General features: G+C 42.7%; 1 protein-coding gene across 2 annotated transcripts in view; it reads right to left on the bottom strand.

Moving 5' to 3' along the window:
* Positions 1-12,732, bottom strand: part of Vcl (vinculin) — a 96,833-nt gene that overhangs the window by 8,175 nt on the left and 75,926 nt on the right. For both annotated transcript variants that reach the window (XM_021182424.3, XM_029468926.2), the window contains exons 14-18: positions 10,448-10,597; positions 6,203-6,311; positions 4,802-5,104; positions 3,476-3,600; positions 1,289-1,474 (exon numbers count right to left, since the gene is read on the bottom strand). In XM_021182424.3, coding sequence (XP_021038083.1) covers positions 1,289-1,474; positions 3,476-3,600; positions 4,802-5,104; positions 6,203-6,311; positions 10,448-10,597 — 873 coding nt within the window. The remainder of the gene's footprint in view (positions 1-1,288; positions 1,475-3,475; positions 3,601-4,801; positions 5,105-6,202; positions 6,312-10,447; positions 10,598-12,732) is intronic.

Raw genomic sequence — 12,732 nt, 5'->3', positions numbered from 1 at the left:
ACCAGTTGACTGCTGCTAACATTCAGAGTAACAAGCTGCCCAAAGTCAGAACGACAGATACAAACACATATACCTTCCCAAACCATATATAGTTCATATAGTTCCTATCTTTGTACAACTCAAAAGTCAGGGAACTCATGAAATCAGACCTTCTGGCCAGGACTTATGAACACACTGAGCATAGTGGGGCAACTATATGGGCCGGTGCTGTCTGACCCTTTATATTCCACATATATTCTCACAATATGTGCAGGCTTATTATAACTACATTTCCATTTTCTTTGGAGGAAATCAATCCTGTTGTCACCCACTGTCCATTCACATTAGGATTGTGCTACATGATCCTGGGAGTGTTGGAGAGATACCATTATAAATAATTCCACTGGTCAGATCCAACACCAGCAAAGTTGCCACTCCTAAGACTGGGCTCCAAGGTTACATTGGCAGTGGTGGCACTTGCCTTTAATCTCAGCACTCAAGAAAAGAGGCAGATGGATCTCTTGAGTTCCAGGCCAGCCTGATGTACAGATTGAGTTCTAGGGTAGCCAGAGCTACACAGAAAAACCATGACTTGAAAAACAAAACAAAACAAGAAACAAACAAAACAAAATAGAAAGAACAAACCAAGGTCAACTTCTCAGCCTGAAGAAAAAAATCCAACAACAACACAAGATTAACTTCCTCTGGGAAGTACATTCAGTTAAGATGAATATATAGGAATATAGTGGGAATGAAAAGCTAGATTCCGGATTCCTTACAGTCTAGAGCTAAGAACCACATCCTCACTGGCAGATGAGCAGCAGGATTTTGCTCTAAGAAAAAAAAACCAACTACTCGTTTGCAGTGATGGGAAAAGGTGAGATATAGACATGCGGTAGAACTGGACTGCACCCAGATCTCAGCCACAGGAATAGTTAGAATTTTAAATTATCGGAGCTGAACATAACCTGGGGCATTCCTAAGTAGAGAAAAAGCACAAGATGATTCTGAGAAAGGATAACCAGTTTCTTAAAAAGACCCCAGATGTCAGGAATCAGTACAGCTGACACTCTACTGGACAAAGGGACCAGACTCTCTTCTTTAGCCACTGACATCTCAGCTTTTACTTCTGCCCAGGCAAAGGCAAGCCATCAAACACTAGAGACTTCTCACTAAATCGCTGGTAAAAACACACTGAAATGAAGGAACTGAGCAAGAAGCAAAGTGGTCACATGGACTTCTTCCTGGGGTGTTCTCCATCCTTTGGGAAAAGGCACGCATCCCCAGCAAGGAAAGTCTCGGGGCTTACCTTGCTAGACCATTTCCGAGCTTCATCGTGGAGCTGCCTGGCGGCCATCATCATTGGCTGGTTAATCACCTCACCAGCTTTCTGCTCAGGGAACTCTTCATCCTTCTCTTCTGGGGGTGGGGGCCTGGGTGGAGGGACTTCACCCTCAGGCAGAGGTGGTTTAGGAGGAGCCAGCTCATCAGTTAGCTACAAATGTGAATAAAGCAGGTTGTAAGTAAAGCCCAGGGAGCTACTACCAAAACCAACCTAGGAAATCGGCCCACGTAGACACCATGTAAGACCATCAACACTGAACCATGAGGACATCTGTGCAGTATCAATAAAAACTTTTTTTCTCTCTCTCTATAAGAAATCAGCAGCTATGTGTTGCTCATATCCCATGGGAGGCATACATAACATTACCAGATCAGTGATTCCCAAAGCCAATCCCCATAGAAGATTTAAGACCTGGTTCTGGTTCTGGTTGTCAAAGGGCAAATAAGAGTCAGTAACTTCCCACTGGAGCCTCAAGTTCTGCATCTGCCATGTGATCTCAATGCCCCTAATTCTAAATGTCATGACTCAAAGAAGCCACTTACCAGGAATCTCATCATCAAAAGCCTCATTGGAAAGTGTAAAGAAATGTTGAAAACTGTGGACCACCAATCCTACTTATGTATAGTGACCCAATTTAGTCATTAACCAATCTGACTTCTTTTACTGACATTAAATAAGAAAACATACCAAAATAATATAATATAAGTTATATTATATATATAGTAAATATATATAGTATATTATATATATATAGTAAATATAATTCTTGTCTTAACCTATTTCTAGATGTATTACTTGGAGTAAATACCTGTGTACATGACCATTACTGTCTTTGTTTCTAGGATTTGTAACTAAAAGATACTCCCCAAGTACATCATGGGAAAGATGATATATGGTAAATGTATTCATGGTACTTGATGGAAAAGAATTACGAAAAGATTTGAGGGCCTAGAGAGATGGCTGAGCAGTTAAGAGCACTTGTTGCTCTGCCAGAAACTATGGGTTCAAATTCCCAGCATCCACATGGCTGCTCACAACCATCTACAACTACGGTTCCAGGGCATCCAATACCCTCTTCTGGGTTCTGAGGGCACTAGGCATGCGAGCAGTGCGACGCATCCATACGCATAAAATTTTTTTTTAAAGTTTTAAAAATTTGAAATTCGAGTCTGATTTAAAAACACAGAAACATTTCTTGGTCTAAGGAGACAGGAGAGTACTTGCCATGCCAGCATGAAGACCCTCGTTGATCCTGAGCACCCAAGTAAAACACTCATCATGGGCCAGCAATGGTGGCGCATGCCTTTAATCCCACCACTCAGGAGGTAGAGGCAGGTGGATCTCTGTGAACTCAAGGCCAGCCTGGTCTACAGAGTTAAGTTCCAGGACAACCAAGACGATGTAGAGAAACCCTGACTCAAAAAAGAAAACAAAACAAAAACAGCAACCCAGCATGGCAGTGTGTGCTTATAATTGAGGAGGCAGAGACGAGCAAATCTCTTGGGCTCACTGGCCAGCTAACCTACCCAAAAAATGGCAAGCCCTGCATCCCAGTGAGACATCCTGGCTCCAAAACTAATGTGGACGGCTCCTGAGGGACAATACCTAAAGTTGATCTCTGTCTTCCTCAAGAAAATGTACTTCTGTGTGTGTGTGTGTGTGTGTGTGTGTGTGTGTGTGTGTGTGTGTGAGAGAGAGAGAGAGAGAGAGAGAGAGAGAGAGAGAGAGAGAGAGAGAGAGCACATACACAATACTTTATAATTTTAGGAGTAAATACTACTTTTGTTACTAAGAGAGAGAAAGGCAAGAACCTAACAAGGTTCTAATTCTGCAATTTTCCCCTTAGCAAGTCTCACCACGCATGTACAAACTATTTTACTACAAGTCACATCTCATCAATTCATCCCAACTACACTTACCTCTCCTCCATTCTCAGCCTGTCTGTCACACAGGCTAATTTCATGGAAGTTCATGCACAAGTGCTGGCTTATGATTCCACTCAACTTAGGAATGAAAATCAAGACCTGCCTCTAGTTAATCACATAAAAGCTACAGAAGCCACCTGGAAATGGAGACTGTAAAAGCAGACCTATCTCTCACACATGCTGCCACTTGCTGCTCAATTCTCCCCATCTCTCTGCGCTTACTTACTCGTAGCTGTTCAAGGTCTGGTGGAGGAGGCGGGAAGTCAGGCTCCTGAGGTTGGAAGGCTTCTCTGACCTTGGCCACAGCTCCCAGGATCCGATATCCTGAGTCCAGGAAGCTCTTTTGCAGGCCTAAACACAAGACACTCATTTTCAGCTGGGTAGGTCAGTGCCCAGAGCACTGCCTGTCCAGCAGAAGAACTGGTTCCCACTAACAAGGTTGGATGTGGAGCTGCCAGGGGGAATCATGGGCATGGGAAAAGGAAGGAGGACAAGTCAGAGGCCCTGAGGAAGTGTCACAGGATGGCTGCTCCTACAGTGGTGGGGATGCCTTTGGACTGTAAAAGTAACAAGTTCTTGGAGAATGCTGGGTGTGAATGCTAGGCTTGGGCAGTACCCATCACTTCTCTTATGATGAGGCAGTCATGAGATAGGTCTGAGGAGTGCAGAGCATGGGAGATGGCAGTTTCTGATTAGGTTCCTAACTCCCCAGAGTCCATCTCACCTTTCTGTCTACATCTGTGCTCTAGTTGGCGTTCAGCGTGTTAACCCTTATCTTGAACTGCTAAGCTATGAGAAACTCCAATTAGGAGACAAAATCCATCCACAGAGATGGAGGACTGGGAATTTGAGAAAGAGTCTGCCGAGGCCAGAAGTGAGTCTAGCAGCCTAGATTCTCACTGTTGAGATGGAAAATGTTGGTTTCCAAAAAGAAAGGAATATACATGATTTGCAACCCAATCAAGTGGCTGCAACTATTCACTCCTTTGGTGGTACTAAAACTATGGTCAAAATGTAGCTGAAGAAAATTCAAATTCTCTCATGTAGGGCCTAAGAGGCCAAAGTTACTTGAAGCCCTCTAGATCTGACAAAAACAAAATTCTCTACAAAGAGCAGCATATGCAAGAAAAGTAAAAAGAGACGTGATAGCAGCCTCATGAACTAAATGGTTGGCAGATAACTAGCATTTATTTTAAAATTTCCAAAATTAGGACTATCAGCAGGGATAGCAAGTCAGACAGTATCAGGAAATGGTAGAGAACATGATCCAGAAACTGAAAGGCCTCACAAGACCGCAAAAATATTGAACAAAAGAAAGCCTAAATGTCTGCATTCTGTAACTCTGCCCTGACTGACCTCAAACTGACAGCTATCCTTCTGCTTCAGCCTCCTGGGTGTTGAGATGACAAGAGAGAGAGAGCCCCAAACCAGGCAGTGTCCATATGTTCCCTCCCAGATTTTATATACAGTGGTTGTGGATAACCACTCTTTCCCTATTTCCACCGAGTTAGCCTCGCAATTGGAATGAAAGGCACCATGCACTGTTCCTTACCAGGGTCAGAGATGTTTCCAGCCACAGCCTTGGCATCCATCACCATGGGGGAGATTGTTTTGCTCAGTTCATCAGAGGCAGCTTTCACAGCCTCTCGGAACTTCGGGTCCTCAGAGTTCTCTACCTCCCTCTTAGCAACCAGCAGAATCCGGTTGGCCCGACGAGCAATACTGGTTGCTCCAGCGACCAGCATCTGAGGCTGAATATTGGCCATGGCTACCTTACACTTGTCCAGGTCTTTTTTAATTGCTTCTTCAGAAGCATCCAACAGAGACTTGGTATCAATAGCCTCGTCCACCAGCCCTGTCAGGAGAACAGAAATGGAGCTGAATTTGCTTTTAGAAGAACAAAGATTCGAAAACACTGTTGTCTGTTTGCATCTCATGAGAAAGTTCAACACTCAGAATTCTCTTCTCAGTTCAAAGCTCTTACTACAAAATTGAGAGCTTTCAAGAGAACAAAATAACTTTAAAAAACAGAAGTGCAAGCAGCACAGCCCAGAAGGTCATTTGGCCTCAGGATTTATACTGACCGTGGTCACTGGCCCTCTTAAATCCACCACAGACAAGCAGACACGCAAAGACATCAGGAGGAACCGGACTGTCTGAAACCTTCACCGCATCACCAGCACAGTATCTGCTAATAACACTCTCTCCCTTCCCGGCTCACTCTCCACCACCTGTTGATTGTTGGCAGCTTGAAGTGCCTAAGACGAGCCACACGGAGGACTCCAGTAACCTAACAGCCTGTTTCTTACTTCTGTTACCTAGCTTTCGACACTTTGGGAGCTCCGCTTTCATCACTGGCTGCTGTAGACCCCTGACAGCAGGTTCTACAGGGACAGCGAAGAGCCTACACTCCTCATTTCTGCCCTTCTGTCCTGTCCCTCTACAGAGAACTCAGAAAACTCAGAGGCACTTCTGCAGTCGTACAGGCACAGATGTCTCCTCTCTCTTTTTTTTTTTTAGAACTATGTAGTTGATAAGTTGGAGGAAACTCTGAGACAAGCTGGGTTAAATGGTAGCTATTGTGGTTCCTTGAAATGTGAACCCTCTGAAAATGACAGGGACACTTACTGTATCCACAAACACCGCCTCCCCGCCTCTGAAACCAAACTCTAGCTGGGACTGAGCAAAGACACTATTCAAAGAGAAGATAGGGGCTATAACAATGAACATCACACCGGAGGGCGGTTCTCAAATAAAGACGCTCACACAGCCTCTCATCCGACAAAGTAGCAGAGCTTGAATGAGAAGCCGCCACTGCTCAACAGCCTAATCGGGGCCCAGCACACTGTCCAGCCCTGACTGTCCCTTTATCCAATTACAGCTGATATAACCGGTCCTGCTTGAGGTCCTTAGAACTCATGCATCAGCCCAAAGGCATTCTGCAGAACTCTACCTGTCATTTTTTCAACATTATCAATCCACTGGTTCTTCATGGTCTCAAAATGTTCATAAGCAGCCTGGTTACCAGGGTTCCTCAGTAAGATCCGAGCAGCTGAGATGACCTGTCAATAACAAAGCAATTTTCAAATACCAGGGTGCCAGCACAGTCCAAATACAAACCCAGAGTAAAGCTTTTCTCCATTTCACCTATAGATGGCACTAGAAAACCAAAATTGGCAAGCCTCGTCAGGCTAAATGCATTAAGTCTGATACCATGAGCATACACCAGAGTGGGCCCTTCCCTAGTTCTAAGGAAAAAAAATAAGGTGTCAAAGTAAATGAGCATTCATTTAATATTTCAGAAGAACAACAAAACTGACATATACTTAATAGTTAATGTCTTGATATCAACTCTTTCATCTTAAAAAATGTAAATGTAGTTAGACAAGGTACTTCAATCCTCTAATTCCCAGCCTGAGGCAGGGGATTTTCAAGTTCAAAATGCAGCCTAGGCAAAATTTGTGTTAAAAACTGAATGTGGGGGCTGGAGAGATGGCTCAGCGATTAAGAGCACTGACTGCTCTTCCAAAGGTCCCAGCAACCACATGGTGGCTCACAACCACCCATAAGGAGATCTGACACCCTCTTCTGGAGTGTCTGAAGACAGCTATAGTGTACTCACATATAATAAATAAATCTTAAAAAAAAAAAACTGAATGTGGTGGTATAATCCCCTAAATGTCAGCACTTGGAAGTGAAAACAGGCTGAAGCAGGCTGAAGGACTCCAAACTGAAATGGTAGCCTGGACAATCTACATACCAAGGCCATAGGGGAGAGGGGAGAGAGAGGGGAGAGGGGAGGAGAGGGGAGAGGGAGAGGGGAGAAGAGGGGAGAGGGAGAGGGGAGGGGGAGAGGGAGGGAGAGGGAGAGAGAGAGAGAGGGAGAGAGAGAGATTAATTGGTTGATTGATTGATTGATTGCTGGGGGTTGTACACATGCTTTTAATCCTTGCACTGGGGAGACAGGCAGGCAGAACTCTGAGTTCAAGACCAATCCATTCTACACAGTGAAATTCCAGGCCATCGGGGCTTCATAGTAAAACCTTGTCTATAAAATAGAATATTAGCGTGCAACAAAACATTATTCAAATTGATTAATGAATAATAGTGATTAAAATACACAATTAACCAATTACTCAAAATTCTTTTAGAATAATATTAACTAAAATATCTGCTTTCACAAACTGCTTTCACATTCATACATACCGATTTTACTACAACCCCATGAGAGGTGGGGTAGGTTAACACCTTCACTTCCAAGCTACAAAAATCAAGACACCCAAGAGGTTCCCAGGCAGTCAGTGTCAGTGTTGGGGGAAAAAATCCTGAGTGCCTGGCAGTGCATAGTGTATACACGTGTGTGTTTATTCCTCAAACTTTGCACTGTGAAGGAGTAAACATCACAGAAGAAGAAGCTAGGAAACATCTGAGCCCAGATCTGTCTCTCAAGTCCTCAATCTTTCCAAAGCGGGAGTTTTAGGTCTAGTTTTCTGCATTGTTTTTTTTTGTTTGTTTGTTTTTGGAAGCACAAAGACAACTGTATTATAGTTTAAAAGAAAAAGCACAGCACAGGCAAGCTGTAAAACCAGCAGCTACCTGGAGGAGTCGAACGAAGGAGAAGACAGAAGTCATCTAAGCTGGCAGAGAGGTCAAACACATGGGAGACAAGCAGCACATGGGAAGGAGAGGTGCTTTAGAAAAAAAGCAAAACCAAAATATTGGCAGGAAAGCCCAAAGTGTTAAAGAAAACATGTTGGAATAGAGGTAGAAAAAAGTAAAGGAAAAGTTGGTTTTTCTGAATAATTCAGAAAAGGAGGAGACTTATTGTGCCCAAATGACTGTAGCCCTTAAACTTCTGTCTTTCTGGGGGTGTTGTTGTTGTTGTTTGTTTTTCTGGGTTTTTTGTTGTTGTTGTTTTTCTTAATCTCACTTTTGTTCTGAGAGATGGCTCAGCAGTTAAGAGCACTGACTGCTCTTACAGAGGTCCAGAGTTCAATTCCCAGCAACCACATGGCGGCTCACAACCATCTGCAATGGCATCCGATGCCCTCTTATGGTATTTCTGAAGACAGCTACAGTGTACTCATATACATAAAAAAAAAAAATAAAGATTTGTTTTAGAGAAAATCTCTTTAATAAAAAAAAAAAAAGAACATTTGAACAATATAATAAATAAATCAGCTTTTACATCCTAAACTGATGACATTCTCTTCTGTGCCCCTCAGCCAGAGGGCACTGCATATGGGTTTGCATGTATGCTATGCTAACAGATGGTGGAAAGAGGAAAAAAAAGTTCGTATTTTATGAGATTTTTCTGAAAAGGCTAGATAAAGCCAGCATAGTGGCACATGCCTCCATCCCAACACTAGAGGAACTGGTGTGAGTTCAAGACCAGCCTGGTCTTCCTAACAAGATCCACTCTTAACAACATTTTTGCTTTTTATTAAACGAGTGTGACTTTTCCACATGGACTGAGGCATGTAACTCCATGGTGGTGGAAGGCATTTGCCTTGGGTTCCATACCTAATGATGGGAAAGAGAAAGGGAAGGAAACCGGAGAAACAGGCAACATGGGCACACACACAAGGACCATTTCCCTCCCCTCCCCAGAGAAGTTCAACAAAAGCTAGAATCAGGGAGCTGGAGAGATGGCTCAGCTGTTAAGAGCACCGACTGCTCTTCTAGAGGTCCTGAGTTCAATTCTCAGCAACCACATGGTGGCTCACAACCATCTGTAATGGGGTCTGATGCCCTCTTCTGGTGTGTCTGAAGAGAGCAATGGTGTACTCATACACATAAAATAAATAAATAAAATCTTAAAAAAAAAAAAAAAAAAAAAAAAGCTAGAATCACAGACTTATATAGCCCAGCAGAACTCCCAGTATGATTTCTCTGTATTAATAGATGGGGGAAAAAGCAAGTCTGCAAAGCCTCACACTAAATGCTGAGCTAATGTGTCTAAGAAAGCTAGCCAGCTGTGGTTAGTACACCTGTCGTCCTAGCATTAGATCGTTTTAGTCCAGTGTGACTACAAATCAAAAGCCTGCTTCAGAAAAGAGGGGTTTGAGAGGGAAGAGGAAGCTGGCTGATTTATCAGAACTTTCATTTCCAGCCTTTTGTTTCCCAACTTCCTGGCTATAGTTTGGTTCCATAATGATGGATACCAAACTATACCTGAGTTATGCAGTTAGATAGAAAAGAAAAATAAGCAATGGAAACACCTATTTTTTTTTCAATCTCTTCAAAGAGATGCTGTGGAAAGATAGAAACTAAATAAACTTTCTCTTAATATTATCCAAATATTTTCTTATTATACCTGTGTGATAGGGAAGAAGGCTGCTTTACCTCTTGTCTTTTGCTTTTGAAAGAATACTGACCATTATTTAAAAATTCAAACAATGCAAAAATGTATAAAAGTTCAAAGTCCTGTTAAAAATCCTAGAGGTCGCCAAGTTTGACCCAGTGAATATTATATAAATATGCATGTGGTGTGTGTGTGTGTGTGTGTGTGTGTGTGTAGTGTGTAATGTGTGTGTATATATGATGTAGATGTGCATACAAGCATTTATATGTGTGAGTGGGTACATATGTAGCACAAATGTGTATGGAGGTCAAAGGGCAACCTTAGTGTTGGTCCTCACCTTGCAACTTGTTGGAGACGTTGTTCCCGAATCAATACGCCAGCCTCGCTGGCCTGAGAATCCCAGGGGTTCTCCTGCCTCCACCCAGCATCTCCTCTGAGGAGCACCATATGACAGACATATGCTACCATGACGGCTTTTACATGAGTTCTGGGGATTCAGGCTCCAGTGCACAGAATTATGTGGCACGTGCTTTCTCTGCTGAGCTATTTCCCTAGATCCACATGCATGTTTCTAAGATTTATTTTTATGATTTGTAATTATGTATGGGTATGTGTATTGTATGTGGGTATGTGCACATGAGTGCAGGTGCCCATGAAGATCAGAAGAATTGGAGACAGAATCACAGACACTTGTGAGCAGCATGACATGGATGCTGGGAACCAAAGTGTGGTCCTCTGGAAGAGCCTTTATGATAACTCAGCAGTCATCCTACATCCCATCCCTCAACATACTCTTTTGTTTTTAATATGTGATCTTAACAAAGCATCTATAATTGATTTCATTTCCTGAATATTACACTATGATACTGAAAGGAAAAGCGAGCAAAAGCTAACCTGGGGCGTGAGTTCTCGGGCTGTCTTCACAGACGCCTGAATGCCTTCCACTGTCGATTTATTGGCCGTACCAACGGCAGCTGCCTTCTCTGCTGTGGCTCCAAGCCTTCCTGAATGGTTTTCAAAATTGGCTGCCCTTTCATCAAATACCTTGAGAAAAAAATAAAGACATTAAGGAAATGTATTTCCATATACTGCATCCGGAAACCCGAAGAAAGGCCTTTTTAATCTGACTCTGCAGCTGCTCAAAGATCTTATTAATAAAACAATAATCAAATGGCCAATCTTGACCTTTATGTATTTCCTCAGAGGTTCAGTCTTAAGCATCATACACAAAGAGGCACATCCCCAAATATTCGTTTAAAACTACTTACCAAGAGCATACACAGGACTATATACTTTACAACAAGTTCACAAATGCAAAGACTAAATAATTTCATTCCCCAAAGGCCTTCCTAGTTTGAAGAGGACGATAAACCCCTCCAGGCTCTACCATAGACAAGCGGGTGCATTACAATCCCCAAGTGTCCACAAAGAGTCCTTACCTGACTCCAGCCTCCTCTAATGTATCCCATTACCATTAATGTTGTAAAAACTCTGCCCTTGACCTCAATGGGAAAAACGATAGCTTGTGCTCATACCAGACAGAACACAGAGGCAAGGATAGGGGATTTTATTAGTTCTAAATGCAAAATGGTTCTCTCGTTTAAAAAGTTAACTTTTCTTTCCCTCAGGGATACATCTAATTAAAGAAAAGAAGAGACTCTAATTAAAGAAAAGAAAAAAAACTAACTTACAAATGACAAAAAAGTTTCTATTTTTTTGGGTGACATTAGGATCAGTATCTGGAAAGCAAGGTATACCAGACAGCACTGGGTCAGGTTTATGCTACATACAGAGCCTGCCAGGAGCCTAGCAGAATACTTCCTTTTTTTTTAAATGTCCTAGTGATGATAATTGAGAGTACCACTTCCATGCTTGGTGTCTAACTCTGACTCAAGTCAGACAGTCTGTAAAGGTTTTGTAGTTTGATAGCAAGCTCCATTCTCGTTCCAATTTTCTACATCTACCACCTGAGGTCCCTTGACTCATCCTGATCTTTTGTTTTGATTCAGCTTCCTAGCCAGGCAGTGTTGACACATGCCATTAATCCCAGCTCTTGGGAGGCAGAAGCAGGCAGATCTCAGAGTTCGAGGTCAGCCTAGTCTACAAAATGAATTCTAGAGAAACCCTGTCTTGATAAAAACAAAAACAAAGGAAAGGAAAGGAAAGGAAAGGAAAGGAAAGGAAAGGAAAGGAAAGGAAAGGAAAGGAAGACAATAAAATGGAGAATACAAACAGCATCTAAAGGGGTTCCCTTTCTGGGAAGTCCAGAAACAGGTATTTGTAATTATGGTGCCACTGTGTGAATTAGCAAAGCTACACATCAATCTTATGGGTGTAAAAGGAGAGGCACTTAACCTATCCAGAAAGCAAAGAAAACAATAAAGAAGGGAGAGGAACCAGGCAGAAAAGATGCTGGAAGTAATTAGGGGGAGGAAGCAAGGACACAGAAGGGCCAAGTATACAGGCATTATTCTAGACATGTAGTTGAGTCTACAGCCTAGATGAAACCAACATACAAAGAACAGCAAAAGCCAGACCACAGGGGCTCGGGGACATAGCACATTGGTAGAGTGCTTGCCTAGTGCACATGAAGTCCTGGATCTGATCTACAAATCCCACAAGCCAGCTATTATGGCACAATCTATGAGTCCAGCCCTGAGGATGACCAGGAGGCTCAAGGCTATCCTCAGACTCCAAGGTTAGCCTGGGGTACATGACAACAAACGAACATTAAAAAAAAAAAAAAAAAAAAAAAAAAAAGCCCTATCACAAAGCTCCATCTTTAGCCTGGTGCCACTGAGGGAGATCAGGGCTGGATAAACTTTCCCTCTCTCCCAGTTGGTGGCTTCATAAATGATTCAAAGGCAACAGAGCTAAGCAGCCATTTAGGGAGTGGAGAACAAGAATAGGATTTAAACTGTGGCAATATGATAGGATTCAAAATGATTGTGATATAAAACTAATATGCCTGAGTTGCCTGTTGGTATTAAAGGACTAGGGAAAGACACTAGAAACAAACAATCTCAGAGAGAAACTCATCACACGCTAAGGAACCTATAAATCTAGATCCTAAGTACACAAGACAAGCAGACAGCTGAAATTTCAGAGTCTGAACTTCAGAAGCTTGGGATGAGAAGGTAGCAAATCACCCTAGTGTAAGGAGACCGGAACTGAACCAC

This window comes from Mus caroli, unplaced genomic scaffold (assembly GCF_978045245.1).
Source record: "Mus caroli unplaced genomic scaffold, Mus_caroli_1 scaffold_12, whole genome shotgun sequence".
Classification (NCBI taxonomy): Eukaryota; Metazoa; Chordata; class Mammalia; order Rodentia; family Muridae; genus Mus; species Mus caroli.
The sequence above is the reverse complement of the archived record's forward strand: the minus strand, read 5'-3'. Positions and strand labels throughout refer to the sequence as shown.